The sequence below is a fragment of the Oncorhynchus keta genome, chromosome 1 (assembly GCF_023373465.1).
Source record: "Oncorhynchus keta strain PuntledgeMale-10-30-2019 chromosome 1, Oket_V2, whole genome shotgun sequence".
NCBI classification, from domain to species: domain Eukaryota; kingdom Metazoa; phylum Chordata; class Actinopteri; order Salmoniformes; family Salmonidae; genus Oncorhynchus; species Oncorhynchus keta.
Genome location: NC_068421.1, coordinates 45060170 through 45087881, shown reverse-complemented (window position 1 = coordinate 45087881; position 27712 = coordinate 45060170). Strand labels below are relative to the sequence as shown.

The window sequence follows — 27712 nt, the reverse complement described above, 5'->3', positions numbered from 1 at the left end:
TTTACATGTTGCATTTCTATTTTTGTTAAGTGTAACTGGATAGTGTTAATTAGGAAGTACTTTCATGTTCAGTGCCTAATACCATTCAATTATCATTATGTTATGGTAACTTTAGTATGTGAGTATTAGGAATAAATGAGTGACTGTTTGCGTACAAACATCTACCAATTAATAACCATACTTGGTTATTGCCAGTCATTATGGTACTGGAAAAAGTAATGCAAACACTTGTTGAAAGCTTGATACTGTAACACATCAAAGCTTTTTATTTATTAGTCATACTGTACATTCCAAATACATTTTGACATTTAAAATATTGCATTATAATTTCACCCTGGTAATCATTAAGTTGATAGATATGCCATATACAAATGCATGCTATCAAATGGGTATTCTTTCCCAAGTTCTACTCATTTCTTTAGCAAATCACAATTTACTTGAATTAAGTCTCAAATTCCAAACAAGAGCAACTCACACAAGTTTGTAAATAACCAAAGCAAGTGACACCCTGTCTCCTCCGCGGTCTATACCATCTCTTGTTTAGGATATAAGACATATCCATTGACGGCGCATTTAATATCATAAATGGAACAAAGACACAAAATAATAACTTGAAAAATGTCTGGTCTCATTTGATGAAATTAAAGCAAGGCTGGTGGTTTTAGGCACCAATTCTTTCAATGAAGATTGGTTTAACCACATTTTATTTTTATGGGTATTATATGCTTGCATAACACATTATTTCAATGGTAAATGCTAAATAACATCAGATAATCTTGTTTAGGTTCATAGATGGATGGTGCATATAGACTATGGTTAATATAGAGACAAGGGGAAATGAATAAGACAATATTTTGTTCTGAACTACAAGTTTTCAGTATACTTTACCTACTTTTAAAATATAAAACATTTGGCAGAGCTGATGATCATTTAGGAATTGCTAAACGACTATTTTCCAGTTAGACCAATGGTTCTGACCAGACTGCAACCACTGATAGTGAACAGTATATTCTCTGAAGCAGGGGGCAGAATTCCAAACCACCATAGAGCATATCAATGTAGCAGTGCAACTCAGTTTTCAATTGTACCACTACCTGCTCTCCTGACAGTTTCTGAGACCTGGGATCTTCCATTGACTGGTGAGGGTTTTTAAGTGACATGTGCGCTGCATGAGAGGGAGATAACAGTCTCTCATGTGGTTTGAAGTCCGAAGCTTGAAGGCAAGCACACATGGATGAGTCAAAGTGGAGCATACTACTGTCGGTAAGGAAAGGTATGGTACAATCATAGTTTATTTGAGAAGTTCCCAGGGCTAGCCACTAGGGCCCATCTGCAGCCGCTCCTGCTGGGCCAGCCACTGTAAGATCTGTTGCTTCAGCTCCTCGTTGGGCCGGATCTGGTCCATTGTGAGTGGGCTGCGGTTGAATGGGTCTGTCTGGTCGCTGTAGGGAAATGAAAATTGATACCTGATATCGTACAAAAAACGTGATCTCGGGCCATATGTTTTAAGCATCTCAGAGTAAGACTGCTGATTTTGCATTTTAGATCACAATGAATAAGACTACATGGACAAGGGGAGACCTGATCCTAGATCAACACTCCTACTCTGAAATGCTTGATGCATACAGCCCCTGGAATAAACCAGCAGCACGTAGACATACTACTCCTAAGGGAATCACTCACCTGAGTAAGTGCCGTGCTATAGTCGAGCGATCGACCGTGACATTGGAAGAGGGGAGCAGCACAGGGTCGAGCATCAGCGTGGACATAATGGGGTCCAGGAACTCGTCCGGGGCGTCCGCGTATGTTTCCTCATCCTGCAGCTGTCGGTCTGCATGAGACTTAGACAGGAAGTAGTTATTCATTTAGGGTTATGCTATGGAGAGGGCATAGTGGTACAGTATAATATGATTTTATACTACTACAGATCTAACCTTTATTTTGTCAGCAAGGAGACCGAAACCCACAATAACTTCTCCGGGCTTGTTGATCTTCTTCAGGACTCGGACAGTCTGAGAGAAGAGCGTGGGAGAGTAGGAGCGCCCGTCTTTTGGGACAGTGGCACAGAAATTCTCTTCATCACTGCCAAAGAGAAAACGGACATTGTTAGAATCACTAAAAACCAAACCGTCACCTGAAATGCCACACATGGATTCAAATGGTACTTAACAAAGTGTACAAACTAATTTAGCTTTGCCTGACTGTGATTGCCTGACACAATAGTACCGATGGAACCATGCAAAACATGCAAACCCGCCCCACCTGGCACTTCAGGCAGACGCTCAAAGTATTTGAAGGATTTCAAATACTATCAGAATACAGGTCTGAAGTACAGATTGAAAAAACAAGCAAATGTCAACCCAAATTACTTGAGCCTTGTCTTAGCCTTGAAATATTGCAGTTTTGAAACGTACCCCAGGTTAAGGTAGATGTTGCAGATATCGGAAACTAGTTGTTGGGGCTTGAAGTCAAACTCGCTGAAGTCTTTCACCTTCAGGGCGCCCATCTTGGGTCCGACCAGGTGCTGCAGGAAGTGGTTGAGCATGGAGATGATCCTCTCGGCCATGAAAGGGTGAACAAAAATACCCTTGATCTCTGGGATATCATGAAGAGGGAGAAGCGAGTATGAGTTTCAATATATTCATATACACTGAGTGTACAAAACATTAGGAACACCTGCTCTTTCCATGACAGACTAACCAGGTGAAAGCTATAATCCCACTTGTTAAATCCACTTCAATCAGTGTAGATGAAGGGGAGGAGACAGGGTAAAGAAAGATCTTTAAACCTTGAGACATGGATTGTGTGTGTGCCATTCAAAGGGTGAATGGGCAAGACAAAATATTTAAGTGCCTTTGAACGGGGTATGGTAGAAGGTGCCAGGCGCACAAGTTTGAATTTGTCAAGAACTGCAATGCAGCTGGGTTTTTCATGCTCAACAGTTTCCCATGTGTATCAAGAATGGTCCACCACCCAAAGGACATCCAGCCAACTTGACAACTGCGGGAAGCATTGGAGTAATAATGGGCCAGCATCCCTATGGAACACTTTCGACACCTTGTAGAGTCCATGCCCTGATGAATTGAAGCTGTTCCCGAGGACAAAAGGGGATTCAACTCAATATGAGAAAGGTGTTCCTAATGTCTGTATCGTCAGTTGTTCAACACAATGCCATCAAATATAAATTATTGCCATTCACCTTTAACAGAGCAATCTCTTAATTCTGCTTATGGTTTCACTAACAATGAATTGGACAACAATATCAACAAAAATACACAAACACCCATAGTGTGTGTAGCTCTAGGTAGAGACGTATGTCCAAGACGTTATCCAATCATTGCTATCCATTCATCCTCCTTCTCCAACTAACCTGATGTGAGGAAAGCCAGTGTGCCGATGGTCTCGTTGGACATGATGTTATGGAAGCGTGCCAGCTGTCCCAACATCTGCAGACTGGACTCCTTCTCTCTGAGGGCATCAGGAACCAGGCCCTCCCACTCGCCATGGTCCTTCTCCAGCTGTAGTAGCTTGATCTTGCTCAGGTACTACCACCGACAAGGACCAGGCCAGACAGAAGTAGTGACAACATCTGACACAGTTGAAATGTAGGATCTTCTTGTAAACTAGAGGACATCAACTAGATTCAATCGCGGGCCAATTTCTTCTTGAGCTGATGGCAAATTGACCACAAGAAGCCCAAACATACAGTGCCCTGCGAAAGTATTCGGCCCCCTTGAACTTTGCGACCTTTTGCCACATTTCAGGCTTCAAACATAAAGATATAAAACTGTATTTTTTGTGAAGAATCAACAACAAGTGGGACACAATCATGAAGTGGAACAACATTTATTGGATATTTCAAACTTTTTTAACAAATCAAAAACTGAAAAATTGGGCGTGCAAAATTATTCAGCCCCCTTAAGTTAATACTTTGTAGCGCCACCTTTTGCTGCGATTACAGCTGTAAGTCGCTTGGGGTATGTCTCTATCAGTTTTGCACATCGAGAGACTGAATTTTTTTCCCATTCCTCCTTGCAAAACAGCTCGAGCTCAGTGAGGTTGGATGGAGAGCATTTGTGAACAGCAGTTTTCAGTTCTTTCCACAGATTCTCGATTGGATTCAGGTCTGGACTTTGACTTGGCCATTCTAACACCTGGATATGTTTATTTTTGAACCATTCCATTGTAGATTTTGCTTCATGTTTTGGATCATTGTCTTGTTGGAAGACAAATCTCCGTCCCAGTCTCAGGTCTTTTGCAGACTCCATCAGGTTTTCATCCAGAATGGTCCTGTATTTGGCTCCATCCATCTTCCCATCAATTTTAACCATCTTCCCTGTCCCTGCTGAAGAAAAGCAGGCCCAAACCATGATGCTGCCACCACCATTTCTGACAGTGGGGATGGTGTGTTCAGGGTGATGAGCTGTGTTGCTTTTACGCCAAACATAACGTTTTGCATTGTTGGCAAAAAGTTCAATTTTGGTTTCATCTGACCAGAGCACCTTCTTCCACATGTTTGGTGTGTCTCCCAGGTGGCTTGTGGCAAACTTTAAACAACACTTTTTATGGATATCTTTAAGAAATGGCTTTCTTCTTGCCACTCTTCCATAAAGGCCAGATTTGTGCAATATACGACTGATTGTTGTCCTATGGACAGAGTCTCCCACCTCAGCTGTAGATCTCTGCAGTTCATCCAGAGTGATTATGGGCCTCTTGGCTGCATCTCTGATCAGTCTTCTCCTTGTATGAGCTGAAAGTTTAGAGGGACGGCCAGGTCTTGGTAGATTTGCAGTGGTCTGATACTCCTTCCATTTCAATATTATCGCTTGCACAGTGCTCCTTGGGATGTTTAAAGCTTGGGAAATCTTTTTGTATCCAAATCCGGCTTTAAACTTCTTCACAACAGTATCTCGGACCTGCCTGGTGTGTTCCTTGTTCTTCATGATGCTCTTTGCGCTTTTAACGGACCTCTGAGACTATCACAGTGCAGGTGCATTTATAAGGAGACTTGATTACACACAGGTGGATTGTATTTATCATCATTAGTCATTTAGGTCAACATTGGATCATTCAGAGATCCTCACTGAACTTCTGGAGAGAGTTTGCTGCACTGAAAGTAAAGGGGCTGAATAATTTTGCACGCCCAATTTTTCAGTTTTTGATTTGTTAAAAAAGTTTGAAATATCCAATAAATGTCGTTCCACTTCATGATTGTGTCCCACTTGTTGTTGATTCTTCAAAAAAAAATACAGTTTTATATCTTTATGTTTGAAGCCTGAAATGTGGCAAAAGGTCGCAAAGTTCAAGGGGGCCGAATACTTTCGCAAGGCACTGTATGTTTGGGCTTCGCGTACGAGTATCTCTTTAGTATGCGTGGGAATACTTTGGAGCAGATTTCCAAAATGAAAACAAATTGGAGCTGATTTGCTGGTGTTTTTACAGTCTTTTATTTGCCTCCGCCCCCCACAAAAAAAGATGGATTAGTAGAGGCTGGTAAGGTGAGGACGACTTATAGCAATGGTTGGAATGGAATGAATAGAATGGTATCAAACACATAGAAATGTGTTTAATACCGTTTGTTGGCTCCATTCCAGCCATTAAAATAAAACCGACCTCCAATTTAAAGTGGCACCAGCCGCCACTGAGATGGCTATAAGTCAATACCAGGAATGTTCTTTTCATAAAACAAGAGCTAAACGCTGACAGTTTCTTACCTGTATAGCTTCGTCGAGTAGGAAGATGGCGTCGTTCATCAGGAGATTCAGATACCGCAGGAAGAGTGGAGGATTCATGGCTTCGAGGTTCTCGGAAGCATAAACAGCAAGACTCTGAAGTAAACAACATTCCACATAAGCATTTTGGTACATAATGGTGCAGAACTGAAGAACACTACCGTGTGTCTTCAATAAGGACGACTCTACGTGGTACCATATAAGTAACTAAGAAAGAAAAAGGGAAATGAGCTTGCCTTAATGCTCTCTCTGTAGCTCTCCTTCCCCCACATGTACTTGAGGATGGGATACATAGGTCTCCTGTAGTTGAACTTCTGTTCAAACTGGTGAGGATCACCTGAGGAGAAAAGTCAATAACATAAAAGTGACATCACGCATGCACTTGAGCTTCATCACAAAGGTTTAGATGCTAGCACGCACAAACGCATGTGTGCAAGACACAAACACACACATATGCCACACACACTAAACCCACCAGTGAACTCAATGTCCACAAACACAGCGATGAGCGCCTCGGCCAGGTGAGGGGCGTGGCGGTAGGAGCAGAAGACCCTTTGGCGCTGGAACATGACTGGCTGGGCCGAGCCGGCCGATGCCGGCTCCATGTGGGGCATCACTGCCTCCAGCACCTCTGCCAGCTTTGCCCGCAAATGAGGGTTCTTCATCCTGGGTACATGGATAAAGGGTAACACAATTTGAACATAGATGAGTCCAAATGGTAGACACATAAAACCCCTTAGGAATATCACATCCAGAAGAGTGACTGTGGTAACAGCCGACGGGGATCCACAATTGAGATAAACAGACCTCAAGGCATTGTGTGTACCAGGACACATGGATGTTGTGCACAGAGGTGTAAACATGTGGCCGGGTACTGTGCATGTGTGCGTGGATGAACTCAAGGCATCTCCCTCTCTTTCCCCTACCTCTCCACGTTTCCCATGAACACAGTGATGAAGTTGAGGACCTGCTCCAAGCTCTCGGCAGAAGACTCCAGGACCTCGTCGGCGAAGCGGCGGAGGAAGACAAAGAAATCTCCCAAGTTCTCCGCAAAGAACTCTGCAGACGTACAAGAATCCTTGTGATAACCAACCCCTCCTACTAGTCATCCTTTTAATACACTCTCCACCAGAGGAGGCTGGTGGGAGAGGCTATAGGAGGACAGGCTCGTTTTAAATGGCTGGAATGGAATCAAACATTTCCATGTGATTGATGTGTTAGATGTTTCCATTAATTCCATTCCAGCATTTACAATGAGTCCAACCTCCTATAGGTACTACCACCAGCCTCCTCTGCTCTCGACATATGTGTTATTCTCTCACAACTCTTTTATTGCACTGTCAACAGCCGCTACAGACGAGCGGTTTTCTCCATTGTACTTGTGCAACCACCACCACAAAGCCATGTTCCGTTTGTTTCTATGGCAGCGGCTGTTGTACAGCTAAGCCTAATCAGACTTGTCTGTGCTAATGGTTCTCACAGGTAAAGTAAAATGATACAAATGACTTTGCTCGTGATGCGTGCCCCTCAAATTATACAAATGTAACAACAGCCTGAGCTAACTGGACTTGAAACAACGATACAGATGTAAACATGTGCCATTCAATGTATTATCAGAGCGGCACTGGTGCGCCCACTCCACAGGTCATGTTTATAAGTGAGTGTTCAAAACAATTATCAAGATTAGGAAAACATTTGCGGCACACCTGAGAGTCCCTGCAGTGGCACACTGGTTGAAAACCACTGATTTAGCACCTCTATTGTACGCAGTGACTGCAAGCCAGCATAAGAGCATCTTTCAAATGACTGAAGATATGGTGTCAACATTGAAATGACTGCCAAAAGAGTTCTTGATGGCCTGTGCTCCTCATGGGGCGATTGGTCTAAGTAAGTAAGGTTGACGGAAAGTTTTACCTGCAATGACTGTGACACTTGGTTGTCTTTCCTACCTTAGTTAAATGCCTTGACTGTAAGTCGCCCAGCTAAATAAAATCAAAAAAGTAAAATGACAGAGGGAGGGAGCGGTAGCTACCTGGCATGTGACAGAGCAGGCTGTTGTGTAGCGGCGGCAGGGGGAAGGAGAGCTGGGCGTGCTCGGGCCCCTGGTTGCTGAGGCCCAGTTGAACCAGGAGTGTGGCGCTGGACGCCTGCAGGTTGAGGCAGCACTGCAGCATGCCCGGCTGGGTGGCGGCTGCCTTGGTCGACAGGTAGACCGTCATGAGACGCTCAAACTGCTCGCGGAGCTGCTCGGCCGCCGGTCCGCCCGTGAGCTGGGCCTCCCGCCACGTACCCTGCAGCCGGTGGAGCGACTGGTTCATCTTCACCATCTGCTCGTGGAGTCTAGGGAGAGGCAAGGAGAAGACACAATACAACTTTAATAACCATATGTTAGAGCGAACAATGGAAATTTGTCAAGGTCCAGTTCACAACATTAGATACAGTACACATGGCTCAGCTGTTATGAAGGATTACACTATGAGAATGGACCTGACATGATTCCCTATTCTACTTGAAAGACAATCATATCTATCCTATAATTTGCATTATATCTGAATGTTCTGTAACGTTGCACCCTTCTGAACAGGGCCAGTTAGTTACCTGTGGAAGCCTAGGTGCAGGGTCATCTGGGTGAGGATGAGGTTCTCAGTGAGGAGGCTGTATGACTGGGCGTACTCCACCGACTGCTGGGGGGGAAGGGGGACGAGACACGTCTCTTTGTCCAGACCTAATAAAATAGAGATTTTATTATGTAAAAAGGATATCCAATGACCCAGACACGTATGCACGCATATACACGTGCACACACACCTCTGGCATGCACGTTGCGGTTGCGCCGCTCCTCCTCGCTGAGCTCCTTGAGGGCGCAGTAGGTGGGGTTGAAGGTGAGCAGTTTGGGCGAACGCGGCCGGCAGAAGGGCTGGCACAGCTTGAGCAGCGCGGCGCCCAGGTTGAGGAAGAAGGCATCTGAGGCATACATCTGGAAGAAGATCTCGGGCATCTGGTTGGCCCAGATCTTGGCTCGCCCGGCATTGGCCTGCAGGCAGCCGCCCAGCCAGGAGAGCAGCAGATGGCGCGTCTCACCTGACTGCTGCAGCAGGTTCTTCAGGAGCTGGTGCAGCTTGTCATGAAACTGGTCCATGAACTGGGAGGAAAGGAGAGCAGAGTATGTGAGTGAAGTTGAGTGGTCGGAAATCCCGCTCATTACTCATGGAGTGGTGCGCAAGCTCCGGCTCTCCATGTCATTTTCAACCACTTCGCTAAAAACCGCTCCGCGCTCGCTGCTGCTCCAAATTCGCTCCATTCATTAACAATTTAACCAACACCCATCTCATTTCTTGACTATCTGGATCTACCATTTGGTTTTGAAGTATTGAAACCAAACCATATGATTTGAATGAGAAGTAATTTAGAAGCGCTCACCATTTCAAATAGGCTACCTGTCATATTAAACAGCATATACAACTCTAAATAGATCAGGATCTAGACAGGGAGCTTAAGAAGGAACAAAAATGAATTATTTAGGCTATATTATTTCAAGGCTATAGCCTACAAAGAAATATATTGTGAAGCATTTGCGAGTACGACACCATATGCTGGTAGGGACATGAAGCTCTCAACATTTAAACATTTGTTGTATTAAATCATTATAGTCTATAAATTGTGCATATCGGCTCTGACTTCCTTCGAATTAAATACAAATTCAATGAAAAATGCCTTATTAGGCTCAGTGTAATTAATTAACAAACATGAGTTTGGCCAGTCTGTGGCTTCAGGCTCATGCGATGGTGCCTGGAGAGCAGACCAGCAGCAGAGAATACCCTCTCCACACCTGCAGAGCCACTGGGGATGCTAAACACCCTTTTGGCCACTCTTTGCCAGGCTGTGAATGAGATGCAGTTGTTTTTTTCCTCTTCTATTAGGTAGGCCTAAAAGGTTTTTAGGCAAAATAACCCTATCAAAATGGAAAGCTCATTGAAAGTGGGAATATGCCAGGCTTATTGAGCCAAAATAAATGATGGATATAGATAGATATAACAAAAATTAACTAAACTTTTAAGAGAATGAATTGGCGTCATGAACTGTATAATTGATTCTGCCTGCGCAGCTTTCCAGTGGGGGGGTGTGCGAGGAAAACCGGTGGAGCATAGGTCAGCGCACAATTGGCCCAGCATCATCCTCGTTAGTAGAGGGTTTAGCCGGGGGAGGCATTACTTGGCTCATCGCACTCTAGTGACTCATGGCGGGCCGGGCGCCTGCAGGCTGACTTCAGGTTGTCAGTTGAATGGTGTTTCCTCCGGCACATTGGTGTAGCTGGCTTCTGAGTGAAACGGACGGGTGTTAAGACGCATGTTTCAGAGGACTTATGACTCAACCTTCGCCTCTTGCGAGCCCGTTGGGGAGTTGCAGCAATGAGACAAGATCGTAACTGGATCGCAATTGGATATCGCAAAAATTGGGAAGAAAAAGGGGGCAACATTCTTTTTTGCAAAAAAACTCAAATGAAGGAGGAGAGGGTACCCCTAAGTCAAGTAATAGCATGTAGTGGATGTGAAAGTGGTGTGAGTGTGGAGTTACTGAGTGTGTTATTCTGTTTATGCGGCAAGACTATAGAGTCTATAGAGACCATAGCATTTATGATTATATAAACTATTGATACTACGGATGCTGAGGGACTATAGATGCTGTAGGGACTATGATGCTATAGGGACCATAGATACTATGGATGCTATTGGGACTGTGATGCTATAGGGACTATGGATGCTCAGAGACTATAGATATTTAAGAGACTATGGGGACAGCAGAAACTATAGAGGAACCGTGGCAATGATACATAAGACAGAAGACTAGAGTGAGGGCAAGTAACAGTACCATGCCCCGCTGACAGCTGTCTGTAGGCATTAATAAGATAAGTGTCTACGTGGTCTGCAGCCACTGATAATAGCACAAGGTGCTATTCTATATGTATAGTGTAGATACATATGGTGCATAGGAAGTAACGACAGTGAATCGTTGTGCGATATGAGAAATTACATATTAAGCTGATTGAAATTTGGATAATAAATTGATTGAAATTACTACTATTAAGATTTAAATTTGGATAATAAGCTGATTGAGTCTGGGACTACTAATAATAGCACAAGTGTTATTAAGCACGGGGTGTTGTTTTATATGTATAGATACATATGGTGCATAGGATGTTGATGTGAATACCTAACTATAGTTAAATAACGAAAATAATGAATACCCCAACCAGTTGTGTGAGCTGAGTTTTTAGATCCATAACGTTATCTAGGAGTTCTGTCCACCACTGGCCCATCGATCTCAAAAAATTGAGAGGATAACAGCCCCCGGACACTGATTTCCTCGATATGAAAGAGATGTGTACCTCTCGGGCTGCTGTGCTGTGATAGTTGCTGTGGATGTGAATAACCAAAGATGTATAACTTTATATAGAGACTCTGTATGGAAATATGAAAGACTACTATTCCAATTTGCTGTCAAATAGTACACTAGAGTGAATATTTAAACCTCTGTATGTATAGAACACTGGTGTAGAAGAGTAATATGTGATGTAACACAAATGTATAATGGGTTACTATAGATAAAGTAACATAATATTGAGTATAATGGGTTACAAGAGATCTGATGAACAGGAAAAAAATAATAATATACAACTTGCACACCCACACGTACGTACAGTGGGGCAAAAAAAGTATTTAGTCAGCCACCAATTGTGCAGGTTCTCCCACTTAAAAAGATGAGAGAGGCCTGTAATTGTCATCATAGGTACACTTCAACTATGACAGAGAAAATGAGAAAAGAAATCCTGAAAATCACATTGTAGGACTTTTAATGAATTTATTTGCAAATTATGGTGGAAAATAAGTATTTGGTCAATAACTAAAGTTTATCTCAATACTTTGTTATATACCCTTTGTTGGCAATGACAGAGGTCAAATGGACTTTCAACTCCCTCCAAAGATTTTCTATGGGGTTGAGATCTGGAGACTGGCTAGGCCACTCCAGGACCTTGAAATGCTTCTTACGAAGCCACTCCTTCGTTGCCCGGGCGGTGTGTTTGGGATCATTGTCATGCTGAAAGACCCAGCCACGTTTCATCTTCAATGCCCTTGCTGATGGAAGGAGGTTTTCACTCAAAATCTCACGATACATTGCCCCATTCATTCTTTCCTTTATACGGATCAGTCGTCCTGGTCCCTTTGCAGAACAACAGCCCCAAAGCATGATGTTTCCACCCCCATGCTTCACAGTAGGTATGGTGTTCTTTGGATGCAACTCAGCATTCTTTGTCCTCCAAACACGATGAGTTGAGTTTTTACAAAAAAGTTATATTTTGACATATGACATTCTCCCAATCTTCTTCTGGATCAGACGGGCCTGGACATGTACTGGCTTAAGCAGGGGGACACGTCTGGCACTGCAGGATTTGAGTCCCTGGTGGCGTAGTGTGTTACTAATGGTAGGCTTTGTTACTTTGGTCCCAGCTCTCTGCAGGTCATTCACTAGGTCCCACCGTGTGGTTCTGGGATTTTTGCTCACCGCTCTTGTGATCATTTTGACCCCACGGGGTGAGATCTTGCGTGGAGCCCCAGATCGAGGGAGATTATCAGTGGTCTTGTATGTCTTCCATTTCCTAATAATTGCTCCCACAGTTGATTTCTTCAAACCAAGCTGCTTACCTATTGTGGATTCAGTCTTCCCAGCCTGGTGCAGGTCTACAATTTTGTTTCTGGTGTCCTTTGACAGCTCTTTGGTCTTGGCCATAGTGGAGTTTGGAGTGTGACTGTTTGAGGTTGTGGACAGGTGTCTTTTATACTGATAACAAGTTCAAACAGGTGCCATTAATACAGGTAACGAGTGGAGGACAGAGGAGCCTCTTAAAGAAGAAGTTACAGGTCTGTGAGAGACAGAAATCTTGCTTGTTTGTAGGTGACCAAATACTTATTTTCCACCATAATTTGCAAATAAATTTATTCAAAATCCTACAATGTGATTTTCTGGATTTTTTCTATCTCATTTTGTCTGTCATAGTTGACGTGTACCTATGATGAAAATTACAGGCCTCTCTCATCTTTTTAAGTGGGAGAACAATTGGTGGCTGACTAAATACTTTTTTGCCCCACTGTAAGTGGTGTAAAAAGTATTCTGACAAATGTTCAAAGTGGTCTCTTTATGGGTCATTAGATAAAGATAATGTTAAGGCATTGTATGACTATCTAAGGAGTCTGGGAAATAGAGTCTCAGACAAAGATTGGCATTTATCCACTTTTGGTAAAGGTACGGGACTTGACTTACCCCTAACCATTACAACTATAAATAGAACCAATGTATGTTGAACAACTAAACTTAAGGCTACAATTTACTTTACGATGGAGTTTAAGTTGATATCCCAAATTATGATGTTCAAAACCAATTTGTGAGTAAGCAAAATGGAAACTGCATCTGCTTCCCTGTCTATGCTGTCTAAGGTGCTAGACTTATTATGGACAGGGCATGCCATCTACAGGGGACTGATAGACAGTGCTAGACCAGTTAACACACATTGATCCCTCCAAAGCATTACATACAGTTGAAGTCGGAAGTTTACATACACTTAGGTTGGATTCATTAAAACTCTTTTTTTTTCAACCACTCCACAAATTTCTTGTTAACAAACTAGAGTTTTGGCAAGTCGGTTAGGACATCTAGTATGTGCATGATACAAGTAATTTTTCAATAATTGTTTACAGACAGATAATTTCACGTACATAACTCACTTGTATTACAATTCCAGTGGGTCAGAAGTTTACATACACTAAGTTGACTGTGCCTTTAAACAGCTTGGAAAATTACAAAAAATGATGTCATGGAAGCTTCTGATAGGCTAATTGACATTATTTGAGTCAATTGGAGGTGTACCTGTGGATGTATTTCAACACCTACCTTCAAACTCAGTCTCTTTTATTGACATCATAGGGAAATTAAAATAAATCAGCCAAGACCTCAGAAAACAAATTGTAGACCTCCACAAGTCTGGTTCATCCTTGGGAGCAATTTCCAAATGCCTAAAGGAACCATGTACATCTGTACAAACAATAGTACGTAAGTATAAACACCATGGGACCACGCAGCCATCATACCCCTCAGGAAGGAGACGTGTTCTGTCTCCTAGAGATGAACGTACTTTGATGCGAAAAGTGCAAATCAATCCCAGAACAACAACAAAAGACCTTGTGAAGATGCCGGAGGAAACAGGTACAAAAGCATCTATATCAACAGTAAAACGAGTCCTATATTGACATAACCTAAATAAAGGTGACATTTTAAAAAACCGAAAGGACGCTCAGCAAGGAAGAAGCTCCAAAACCGCCATAAAAAAGCCAGACTACAGTTTGCAACTGCACATGGGGACAAGATCGTACCTGTTGGAGAAATGTCCTCTGGTCTGATGAAACAAAAATAGAACTGTTTGGACATAATGATCATCGTTATGTTTGGAGGAAAAAGGGGGAGGCTTGCAAGCAGAAGAACACCATCCCAACCGTGAAGCACTGGGGTGGCAGTGTCATGTTGTGGGGGAGCTTTGCTGCAAGAGGGATTGGTGCACTTCACAAAATAGATGTCACCATGAGGATGGAAAATGATGTGGATCTATTGAAGCAACATCTCAAGACATCAAGTCAGGAAGTTAAAGCTTGGTCGCAAATGGTTCTTCCAAATGGATAATGACCCCAATCATACTTCCAAAGTTGTGGCAAAATGGCTCAAGGTATTGGAGTGGCCATCACAAAGCCCTGACCTCAATCCTATAGAACATTTGTGGGCAGAACTGAAAAAGCGTGTGCGAGCAAGGAGGCCTTACAAACCTGACTCAGTTACACCTGCTCTGTCAGGGGGAATGGGCCAAAATTCCCCCGACTTATTGTGGGAAGCTTGTGGAAGGCTACCCAAAACGTTTGACCCAAGTTAAATAATTTAAAAGCAATGCTACCAAATACTAATTGAGTGTATGTAAACTTCTGACCCACTGGGAATGTGATGAAAGAAATAATAGATCATATAAATCATTCTCTACTTTTATTCTGACATTTCACATTCTTATAATAAAGTGGTGATCCTAACTGACCAAAGACAAGATCATTTTTACTCTGATTAAATGTCAGGAATTGTGAAGAACTGAGTTTAAATTTTTTGGCAAAGGTGTATGTAAACTTCCCGACTTCAACTGTATGAATCTTAAAATAAGACATTTAATAAGTATGAAGTAGAAAGTGAATATCCAACAGAGAGATTGGTAATACAAATAGAGTAACATCATTAGGGTAGACAAATTAAAACAATGCCTTCCAATATGGAGAAATATATCATGTTTGTTTTGTTTTGTTTAAAACCTTGCAATAGGGGGAAAAGCAGAACTTGGTTTGAGAGTGATCCATGTGTATTAGTAGTAATATATTGAGAAGGTCTTCCAATTGGGACGAAGGGAGTCCTATTTGAAGGAAATAGATATGGAGACTAGTGAAAGTAACAAAGTGAATGGTAATTGGCTTTCAGATAGCACTCTGATAATGCAATATCTTAGTAATTTGAAGTAAATGTTTCAATACAAGGTCAGATGACAAACGGAGGGATTGAGCATAGGGACTGATATTAATTTAGCGGCCGCTATCTGGTGTTTGGGCTAGAGATAAGCATCCTGTGGAACAATAGATAGCCGCCAGTACACACTGAACTCAAACAGGCTGTAAGAGACACAGTGTGGACATTTGGGACAGAGGTATGAATAATTGAATAAGACATTTTTTAAATTCTATAGTTTGGGTAGCACCAGTGTTTTAAAAAAGGTAATGTCCTCTTAAACAAATATCTGTTTCCATTACGTGGAACTGTGTTCAGAATGAAGTAAATCCAGGTAAATGTTTTTAGTACCGAATATTGAGCTCATAAGCCAGCACCAACTTTTTGAAGGTTCTAGCAGATTTGTTAAACAACAGGTTTCATCTTTTGACGAGTTTATGTCCCAGGGACAGTTCGTACTGTATGTCAATGCACCAGGTCAAAATAACATTGATTACAAGAGAGGGGTTCTAGGATTGCTTACTTTAGAAGGTACCTATTCAGCTTGATGGGTAAGGTCTGGCCATTTTGTTTGTTTTTACCATACAATTTTTACCACACATACGCCAGCACCCACACACAACCCACCTGTTAATTAATATTTGTTAGCGGTTAATACGCTTGTTTGATTTATTGTGTGGGGTCTTTTTATTTCGGTTTTCGTAGATTTTTCATGGGTTAGAAATGATGTCAGAGTTTTGGTTGCACACATATAAATGATCTTGATAACAAATGCACTGAAAACCCCATTGTAAACCTGATACACAAAATGTTTGAAATATCTTTAAATAATGTCTGATTTAAAGGGAAACAAACACTCACTTAATAGGGCTGCCTGACCTCTGATCTGACTTTCTGGTGAGGCCTGATCACCCTCACTAGAAAGACTTGAGACATTGGGTGAGATTTAAATCGGCTATGTAAACACTAGATAATTAGGAAGAAGGGTATAATTTATTAACAGTCCTATGTGTGATTCGGAACAAGAGACAGAGAGAGAGCTGCCCCTGAATGAGGGACACCTGTCTCTAGTCTATTTTACCATTACCTTATGGGATACAATTAAGTTAAGATGGAGTCATCAAGGGTCGTAATTCTAATTTGATTTGTTATTTTGATTTAACAGGCAGTGTTTTTTTTTGTGATGCATGAATCACGGTTAGTCGTGTGTTTCAAAGGGGGAATTACCAGTCCCCCGGGGCCCTTTGGTAAATATGCAAATTGATTTTGTTCACATGCCTGCCTATAAAAGGAAAAATATAATGTTGGTAATGGTGACAGTTACTTCAAATGGATTGAAGTTTTCCCCACCTCTAGTTTTATATGAAGAAATGGATTGTTGTTTTGTTGTTTTCTTTGTTTTTGTCTTGCTTCAATAACAAATCTCACCAGACTGGGTCTGATGGATGGGCGGGATTTCTCCCTAAGGATACGCCCTCTGACTCCCTGACCCTGTAACTCTGCGGTGAGATCGCCAAGATGATAGGGGTGTATAAAAAATGGTTTCAACTGGGCGTTGGTATTCTCTTTGGCATTTGTCTTAGAAATCAGTGAATAATTTGACATTTGTCATACAGTAAATAATTTGTATGGATTTCCTGAATCAGAAATGCCCTAAACTAAACTGTTGTTCTGGTCTGTCTTCTCTCGAAGAATTTAGGCTCTTCCAAAATTGTTTAATTGGGGTATCAGACTGACTGTGGAGGTCTGCACACTGCGAAATGTATAGTACTTTATACTAGAAATGCATTGAGATACAGATCTGTAATTAACATGCCACTCGCAACAAAAGCTCCAGCTGAAATGTCATTGCCAGAATCAATCAATTACATTTTGTAATGAAGCATTTGTGTAACTGTATGAAGCGAAGGTCTTAAGTAAAAACATTCTACAGCAATGGTTTTACAAGTATAACCCAGAATGACTGTATAACCCAGGATGAAGCGTTTGAAATGATGAAGTGTCTGGTTTTGTGTGTTGATTTCCCTTTCTTTAATGGAAATATGATATAGAAGGTAAACTCTAATGCATACCTTAAAATGGAATGACTTATCACACAAGTGATAAGAGGATGGAATGTGATGGACATGTTTATGTTTGTGCTTTTCTAATAACCAATTTCTGTGTTCATGCAAGTGACTGATTGAACAAATCTTCACTATCAGTATCTGAAATTTGGCAGTACACCCAGAACCTTGTTTTGAGAAAGGGATATCTCAGTTTCAAGGTCTCAGCTTAGAGAGAAGAAGCCTTGTGAGGTATTGGTCGGTCACATGAACGACGCAAACTTAATGATGAATAAGCTAAATCATGAAAATAGAACTATAAGAGAACTAAATGGGATTCCCCGGGTAGAGCTGTGTAATTGGTGCATTGAGTTGGTTGGAACCTCTCCACTCACATACTCTGGACGGGAGGTAATCACTTAACAACGCTGTAACCTACACTTGTTGTTCTACTGGTGTGTTTATAAGATCTTGTGGTGAACTCTCCGGACAAAGCCCCATGTTATGTTGTCAGTGGATCATTTCAGCATACCATTTCTTGTTCAATTCAGATTTTTTAAATTATTATTATTATTTAATTTTTTAAATACCCCTGAATACTTTGATACCCTGTTTTTGTCTGAAACTGATCAAAATGCTGTTTAAAACAGGGGTGCTCAAACTTTTGGGCTTGGTGGGCCAAAATATAATCTGAGTAGTGGGCCGCGGGCCGAAGAAATAGACATGATTTAGAAATATAAAAAAAGGTAAACAATAGTTTTTTGGGGGTCTTTAAACAACACCTTCGTAGTAAGCAATCATAAAATCAAACTTAAAAATTACTGTGAGGGAAAAATTATGTATTCACCTTATTTGTTGGCTATGTAACAATTATTTACTTAACGAACAGTAAGATATTTCTGTCTTGCAAATGCTGTGTTTTATGGTCTCCACTCTAGCATCCTGCAGCTAGTCTCGGTGTTGAGGACATGGGTTCTACTAGAGATAGCTTGAATCAAACAATTGCCTTGTGTTGTAGTAAGCAGTCATAAAATCACAGTTAAAAAATTACTCAAATTGTAGCCATATAACTTGACACCAAACAACACATTCTGATTACCAGTATTAAAGATGCATAAAAAAATATTGAAGCGTGGTGGCACAGAAACTGCAACCAAGTTTATATGTTCATAAGGCTAATAACTTGAATATGTTTCAAATTACTTAAATATGCACTACGCAGAAATCGCTACGCCATTTACTGGTTGCTAAAATTGCTATGAAAACGCTATGAATGCTATGAAATACATTTAGCATAATCCAAAATATTGAATTTTCAGCTGGTGCACAAAACCGAAATTAAAAGACGCAAAAATGAAATTTAAGACCGGGAAGCATAAAAATAGTGCACATAGAACATATATACCGCTTCTTAGACTTGCTTTCAATGAGAATGACAGATCTATAACTTACATTTCTATGTTAATTTGGTTGGGTAGCCAAAAAATATTTAAATATGGGAAAGGTGTTGGAAAGTTCCGGTAAATTTCGGGGAAGCTCATCAGGCAGAAGCGCCTCTAGCCTTTCGGGGAGAAACAAAACATTTTAGTGCCCGCCCTCTTGGCAGTGGATAATCGTTTATGCATTGTTAAAGTAAAACTTTCAGCAATTCTCCACATTTTGGCATAGGGTGTAGAGAACATTTTTCCGTTTCGAAGGTAATATCCTCAAATTCTGCACATTTTGCTATGAGGTGATTTTGTATTCATTTTTTTCAGTTTAAAGCTAATTTCCTGCAATTCTACACATTTTGCCAGGACTTATGTCATGTTCACATGATATCTAGAATCTGTCTGACTCTTGGCAGTACGCTGGATGTAGGCCTAAGTGGAGTTTTGGAGACACAGAAGATGATAAGGTTAGGGGTCCATCCCAAATAGTACCCTATTCTTTATATAGGGCAATACTTTTGACCAAAGCCTCTATTTCTAGAGCCCTTACCTGGTGTATGTTGGATTCCTGGACCTTCATTTCCTGTGGACTGGAGCGTGACGGGTTGAGGAAGAAGCCGTGACCCTCCACCACCCCCGGGGTCTTCAGCAGGCAAGAGATACTCAACACAGTGCCAAGGAGGGTCTTCTGATACTGAAGCCCATTGTTGGGATCTTTGGGTTGGATGTGCTCCACCAATACCTGGAGGAAGACAATTTGAAGTATATTATATTAGCAAAGAGTAAACTACTTTTGAGATCAAGGCTGTCCATCGTAGACATATGAATGCAGTTGTTAAAATAATAATAATCTTGTTATAAATAGAACAGCATAGAATATAATCAGGGTTGTAGAAAACAGTCCAGAGGACTGATGACAATGCATTACGGCCCCTGACCGTAGCGATATCTTTTTGCCGGCTGAAGTAGAGGAGCAGGTCCAGGTAGGAGAAGAGTAGCAGCTGGCAGAGATCCAAGTCTTTCACACGGCCTTGGAAGATATCGAGCACAGGCCCGATCACCTCGCTGAAGGTGCGCACCTCCTGGTCAGCCAACAGGCCAGCGATCACCTCCTCCACGAACTCCACCACCTCCTCCAGCTCTGCAACGCACAACAGAAACCACACTTAATGTCAGGGTACTTCTTGGCTCAAAAAGGGGCATAGGTATAGAAAAATAAAAACCCTGTATAATAGGCCTGTTTAATGCAGAGAATATACTGTACTTTACAGAACCATACATGTACAGGGATTTTCCTGGCTCATAAAAGGGTTTAGGTATACAGTACCAGTCAAATGTTTGGACAGACCTACTCATTATAGGGTTTTTCTTAATTTTTTACTATTTTCTACATTGTAGAATAATAGTGAAGACATCGAAACTATGAAATAACACATATGGAATCATGTAGTAACCCCCTAAAAAGTTAAATAAATCTAAATCTATTTTAAATTTAAGATTCTTCAAAGTAGCCACCCTTTGCCTTGATTACAGCTTTGCACACTCTTGGCATTCTCTCAACCAGCTTCACCTGGGATGCTTTTCCAACTCTTGAAGGAGTTCCCACATATGCTGAGCACTTGTTGACTGCTTTTCCTTTATTCTGCGGTCCAACTCATCCCAAACCATCTCAATTGGGTTGAGGTCGGGTGATTGTGAAGGCCAGGTCATGTGACGCAGCACTCCATCATTCTCCCTCTTGGTCAAATAGCCCTTACACAGCCTGAGGTGTGTTGGGCCATTGTCCTGTTGAAAGACAAATTATATTCCCACTAAGCGCAAACCAGACGGGATGGCTTATCGCTGCAGAATGCTATGGTAGCCATGCTGGTTAAGTGTGCCTTGAATAAAATAAAAATCACAGTGTCACCAGCAAAGCACCGCCACACCTCCTCATCCATGCCTCACGGTGGGAATCACACATGCAGAGATCATCCGTTCACTTACTCTGCGTCTCACAAAGATATGGCAGTTGGAACCAAAAATCTCACATTTGGACTCATCAGACCAAAGGACAGATTTCCAATGGTCTAATGTCCATTGTTCATGTTTCTTGGCCCAAGCAAGTCTCTTATTATTATTATTGGTGTCCTTTAGTAATGGTTTTGTTGCAGCAATTCGACCATGAAGGCCTGATTCACACAGTCTCCTCTAAACAGTTGATGTTGAGATGCGTCTGTTACTTGAACTCTGTTAAGCATTTATTTGGGCTGCAATTTCTGAGGCTGGTAACTAATGAACTTATCCTCTTCAACAGAGATAACTCTGGGACTTCCATTCCTGTGGCGGTCCTCATGAGAGCCAGTTTCATCATAGCATTTGAGGGTTTTTGCAACTACGCTTGAATAAACTTTCAAAGTTCTTGAAATGTTCCATATCGACTGACCTTCATGTCTTAAAGTAATGATGGACTGTCGTTTGTTTTTGCTTGTTTGAGCTGTTCTTGCCATAATGTAGGACTATCTTCTGTATACCCCTACCATGTCACAACACAACAGATTGGCTCAAACGCATTAAAGAAAGAAATTCCACAAGTAAACTTTTAAGAAGGCACACCAGTTAATTGAAATGCATTCCAGGTGACTGACTACCTCATGAAGCTGGTTGAGAGAATGCCAAGTGTGTGCAAAGCTGTCATCAAGGCAAAGGGTGGCTAGTTTGAAGAATCTCAAATTTAAAATAGATTTAGATTTGTTTAACTTTTTGGGGGGTTACTACATGATTCCATATGTGTTATTTCATAGTTTCGATGTCTTCACTATTATTCTACAATGTAGAAAGTAGTAAAAATAAAGAAAATCCCTGGAATGAGTAGCTGTCCGAACTTTTGACTGGTACTGTATATTAGGAAAAATAACTTAACAGATCAGTAAAGTATATTCTCTGAATTGTACAGGCCTCTTTCCCACCATTTAATGGACACAAACCACACAACAACAACACATAGCAAAGTGAGGATATTGTACTCTCATAAATGCAGATCGACAAGTTCAAAGCAGTAAAAAACAGTTATTTCATCAGCAGGGGCAAACTAGCCTAAGTTACAGCACATCCTGTCTTGGGAGGCCTCAACAGTCGATACCTGAGCAGCAGACAACACCATTTTCTTTGGCTACTGAGATAGAACAGAAGAGGGATCCTCAGACAGTCGGGCTGCTTTAATAATTGAATGGACTCACGGGCTCCGCCGACTCCCTCCAGCAGCAAATCCAGTAGCTGCTCATACACGTTCTGGCTGATGTAGATCTCGGGGGTGAGCAGGACTGTGCGCGTGTTGGACACCGTCAGGTTCTTACAGCGCACCGCATACGACAGCAGCTTCTCCGGTACCTTGGTGACCTGGGTGTGTGTAATGTCAGGAGGGAACAGGGAGGTTAGGAATTTGTCACATCATTGTCAGCGATGGAGCACAACAAAAAAACATGCTTTATTTTGCCTATATGCAGACTGAAATTATCTAGAAATAAACAGCAGATTTATCCTTAGACAGGTCATTCATTATGTTCAGTAAAACGATTTACCTTTTCACACTATTGTGGCAAACTGAACTGTGCAGGCTCAGATATTTTCATTTTACATTGTCCTATACACTATGGTTTAGGCACTGAGTGTAGAAAACATTAAGGGCATTTACTACCATATCCCGTTCAAAAGCACTTAAATCTTTTGTCTTGCCCATTCACCCTCTGAATGCCACATGTCCATGTCTCAATTGTATCAAGGCTTAAAAATCCTTCTTTAACCTGTCTTCTCCGCTTCATCTACACAGATGCCTGGGCTTGAACCCAGAATCTCTGGTGGCACAGCATACACAGTGCTCTTTCCATGACGGACTTGCCAGGGGAATCCAGGTGAAAGCAATGATCCCTTAGACCACTGATGATGATCCCTTAGACCACAGCGCCACCCGGCAGGCCCCATCTACACTGATTGAAGTGGATTTGACAAGTGACATCAATAAGAGATCATACCTTCTTTCACCTGGATTCACCTGGCAAGTCTGTCATGGAAAGATCAGGTGTTCCTAATGTTTTGTACACTGTGTATGCCTGTTACAGCACACTTTTCCTGACTGAATTCTGGCTGGCAATTCGTGGAGGATGAAATTGGGAATGAGAGTTAGTGCTGTGTATATGACCCCACCTCTTCCTTGGCTCTCTGGTAGCAGGCGTAGAGGAACGGTATGGCGCACTTGTCCCCAGCATCTCGGTCAGCAGAGAGATTCACAGCATTACACGAGGTCATGTAGATGAGGTGGTTCCCTGGCTCCAGCATCAGTAATCTGTTGAAGAGTGCCTAATACAGGATTTAAAAAAATGTAAATAGTCAAACTTAGCCAACATTCTGTGCTATGAACATTATGTACTTATTTACTGATCTCTGCTCCCTGTGGATCATAACGTTCCTATGAACATTGTACGCTATGTATTTTTCACTATACCATCTTCTTAGAGTAGACGATGAACTGTGTATATATAATAGACCTCGTCCCCTGAAAATACAAGCCAGCGAGGAAATCGTCATGAGAAGAGGACACAGTACAGTATACCGTATGCGAATCTCATGGCATAGAGGTCAACTGAGCTGACCAGTGAACAGTTCGCTACCACCATTCCCAAAGTCCAATCCTATTGTACCTGCTCGATGTTGTCCATGTCCAGCCAGTCTTGCCCGTCCATCTCTGCGGCCATCTCCTCCAGGAACACACAGCGTGGCGGAATCCCATTGCCTCCTCTCAGACTGGGGTCACCTGAGGTCAAACAACAAACATGTTGAAGAGCAGACTCCAAACACTTAAGACCATTTTACTTTTCACTTACAGCAGAAACGGTCATTCATGACTCATTCCAGTATCCAGTTTATGAGTATTAAGTTGGGGTGAGTCATTTATTCTTTACTGGACGGCCCTGAAATGGAATACTAAGAGGCCAGCGGTCCAGCAGCACCAAAGAGCACGAGCTGATTAGATTTAGACTAGAAATTGACAGAAAGGGGCTCCAGCATCGGGATGATGAGCAGAGGAGGATGACAGTAATCGGGGACCTGTAGACTCCCTTGATGACACAGCCTCTGAGTCAGTCAGTTGGCTGATGCTCTCCATATAATCTAGTACAGCCACTGAGAGATGTCATGAAGAAAAGACTGCCAGGGAGGATGGTTATACTGAATTCCCTTACAAAGGAGTTTAAGAAAGCTGTAATCACACAAGGGAATAAAGTAGACAGTCAGAATGGGGATATTGATGGGTGATGAATCAGGCCGTTGCTTGTGTATGGGCACATAAATGGTTGCCTGGGAAACAGACCGATTTGCTTAACTTCATATCACTACGCTACATCAGATAAAGCCAGCCAGGAAACAGTAAGGGTTGTTTACATGACAACAGGATTCAGTAAACTAGAAGAAGGGACAAGTGGCATCACGCTGCTACTCCAATGGAGGGGAAAAGTGCCCTAAACAAAGTAGAAATAGTGTAAAAACCCTAATACGCTCCAATCTAACTTCCCGCACTTACTGTTGTCCAAGGTGATGAGGAAGATCCTCTGGATCATGTGGTTGATGTTGAGCTGTTCGCACAGTTCCTGCCGCGACAGAAAGGAGCGGCTGATTTCGGCCACCGAGTCGTCATTGTCCTCGATGCTGTCCGAGTTCTCCGACTCTGACTGACTCCCCTCAGAGTCCTCCGCTGCAACACATGACATAAGCCAGCAGATATATGAAACCGTATGAGGTCATTGTCGAGCATCAAGCCAGTGAGCGAGCCGCATCATGTGACCAACCTTGGGGAGCTATAAGGATTGCAGGCTTTTATTCCAGCCCAGCACTAAAACACCACCGATTGAGATAATCAAGGTCATGTCATGCAGCCGATTAGTCAAGTCACGTGTGTTAGAGCTGGGCTGGAGCAAAAGCGTGCACGCTTTGTAACTCCTCCTTAGGAGGGTTAACTCACAGGGTGGTTCGCCATGGTGCGAAGGTGGTTTCTGGCCCGATGCAAACTGCTTGGCGTCGGCGAGGGAGCTGAAAAGGGCAGCGAATGGGTTGCGGGAGATGTGTTGGTTGTTGTTGCCCTGTTCAGTCATTTCACTGGAGCATAGACTCCATCCACAGGTGCTGGCACCAGCCTGGACAGAAAGTTACACTGTGGTAACGTACTGGACTAGATTAGTTCAAACAAATCTACAGAAGTTGTTTCAAGTGTTAAAAATGTGTGTCAGTCTGTGAAGGCAATCAGGGGATGCAGGGGAACCCAGATTCTAAAATCCAGAACCTATTTTTCTAACTATCCACTCCTTATATTATACTCTGTTTTAGTCGCTCTGGATAAGAGCGTCTGCTAAATGACTTAAATGTAGATGTAAGAAGTGGAACGATAACTTAAACAGAGCGGTACCCCTAGGCTAAACCCATACAGTATGAATTTTCATTCAGACCTGAGGAATAACAAGAACCCAATGTTTTAATTTATTTAATAACACTTTCTATTGAAAACTGTGAATCACAGACTGACTGATTAGCTTATTGATAGGGCTCTACAGTGCTACCATTTTGGAGGCATATGATCTTAAATATTTTGCTGTGCTTACATGGAATTTGAATTTGGTAGAAACAATAGCAAAAGAAAAACTAGAAAAATAAATCACCCAGGTAATAATTGTTGTAATGATTTCTTCCCTGTCCCGCTGCCCGTAGCCTTAGTAATATATAATATAATGTATATAGTATATATATATTAGTAGTATGCAGACATGTGGAGGCACAGAAATTAAGGAAAATTGGAGAGCTACAGATGAGCTTCAAGAGTAGCTAGGAATCATACAGGCTCAATGTAGGTTATATCCCAACCTTTAAGAAAAAAAACTTCTGGTCTCTTAAACCCTGTATTTTGTGGCAATTGGTATAATTAAAGGTGCAATCTGCATATACTACATCAATTTTGTTTTACTTATAAATGTATTATATAAACCCATTGATTCTTGAAAAGTATAACAAATGACCCATGAGCCCCATTAGAAGCCAAAATATACGCCTGTTTTTCCACATTGTTTGTAAACAAGGTACATGTAAACAAACACCGTATAACTTCAAACCATAGTTAAAACAATAATTTGTTTATCATGGGTGGTAAGTCGAGTGTGGTTACATTTCTCCAGCAGCATCTCTCAAACTTTGACGGAAACCGTGGCGGGGCATCTTCTTTGTTATTGTTTCTACTACGGATTGTCCCTTTAATACCTGAAATGTTTCTTTGCGCTCCTATCATTTTTCAATTTAGGCTCACGTGTGCACCCTGTAAAACATTTCACAGTAGAGTCCTGAATGAATGAGGATGTTTACGGTTTGACTGAAATAAGGCAGCATAGACAGACTGTCAACAGATGGGACGTCTTCCATCTTACACTCTCATTTGGCGTAATGTAACATTATTACCATCATCTTGCATAGGAAAGGTTCTGTCAACTTCAAGTGTCGGTGAACTAACATTGACACCTGTCAAACGCGCTCGTTAGTAAACATAGCTAGTTAAGATTGCTGACTAGCTAGCTATAGCCTGGTTGGCTAATTAACGAGTTGTCAAGTGATGGTGACTTGATGAAGCTTTATCACAACAAACGAATAAAGGGTGTTCCGTGATGTTTTATTTGAAGGGAGGGCACATAACTAGCTACTGTTACGCATCTTTAAATACCTAGAATCAATTACAGAAACGATTCAATAAGCAAGATGATGATGATGTAGCTAGTTGTCAGTGAATCACCGGTTCCGCTTAAGTAGCTAGCTAGCAGTCGTATTTAGCTGGCTATCTTGCTAGCTAACGTTAGGCTAGCAGCTGGACTATTTTACATTAGCCAGGTAAATTGTTAAGACCGCTGTACTTTTTCAGTTAAGGGGCAAAACCCGACTCTTTTGACAAATGTCAAACACAAAAATATCGGAGTATTGTCATACCTGAAACAACAGCAGATACGTGTATTTCAATTAGCTAGAAATGCTTTATTTCCTCTACTGTGATTCTGGCACCGCTCTCTGAAAGCAGGCAGGATAACTAAGTACTTCCGGGTCACGTATTTTGTTTTAATCTTTCAGAATGAAAGTTCCACCCTGTATACTTTGTAAATAAATAATTAGTGCGAAAATGATGGATCATTTGAACAATTGTCGATACGTTTTATACTAGTATCATACAAATAATAATTCAAACGTTTATATAAGATATTATGTCATTTATTTGTTTATTTGTAAAAAATACAAAAATAATAAAATGTCAAGCTTAAATGGTCAACAATGTTTTTTTGTGTGTGCAGGGCCGGCGTTATGGATTTAGGGGGCCTGGCCCGCCCTAGCGTACCTCCTTGTCGGTCCAAATCAAATATTGAAATATTTATCATTTATTTGACCAAGAAGCGCGCCGACAGAAAGAAGAATCAAATCATATTATTTATTGGACGCATACACATATTTTATTGGTCGCGAAACAGCGCCCCTTTGTACCAGAATGTGTAGACCATGTATCTGATTCTGTCTGGACCAAAAGAGTATGACATGTCATACTATTTCTGGCCAAACAGCATCAGATACATGAACTACGTATAGTAAGATTTGAGAGGGGCGCTGTTTTGGACAGAAGGAGAATCGTAGGTGCGGTGAAGTTATCAGAGACCGAGGTATGCACCGAGGATCAGAAAAAAATAAGAGTCTGTGACAGTAGGAGTGAAGTTTATGGAAAAAGTGGACTCTTGCCTTTTGGCTGATCCATTTGTGGTTTCACGGTGGGTGAAAAAAAGTCGGGTCATGTGGAATCGGTGAGGGTAACCAGAAGTGGTCTAGTAATAATTGTTTGGGTTTCTGTCGGGCAGAGGGAGAATGCGTTCGGCGTTAGACGAAT

The 27712-nt window shown here is 41.8% G+C and overlaps 1 protein-coding gene across 1 annotated transcript; it reads right to left on the bottom strand.

Moving 5' to 3' along the window:
* Positions 1-243: 243 nt before the first annotated feature.
* Positions 244-26898, bottom strand: LOC118386244 (ubiquitin conjugation factor E4 A-like). Its single transcript, XM_035773823.2, has 20 exons — positions 26776-26898; positions 24779-24950; positions 24341-24511; positions 23463-23575; positions 22969-23121; positions 22005-22164; positions 19725-19927; positions 19337-19528; positions 8541-8874; positions 8331-8457; positions 7765-8072; positions 6659-6791; positions 6208-6398; positions 5969-6069; positions 5715-5828; positions 3371-3545; positions 2415-2595; positions 1935-2082; positions 1684-1841; positions 244-1442 (listed from the first exon to the last, which is right to left on the bottom strand). The coding sequence occupies exons 2-20, from the start codon at positions 24906-24908 to the stop codon at positions 1313-1315; spliced, it is 3222 nt and encodes a 1073-aa protein (XP_035629716.1). The 5' UTR covers positions 24909-24950; positions 26776-26898; the 3' UTR covers positions 244-1312.
* Positions 26899-27712: the final 814 nt, after the last annotated feature.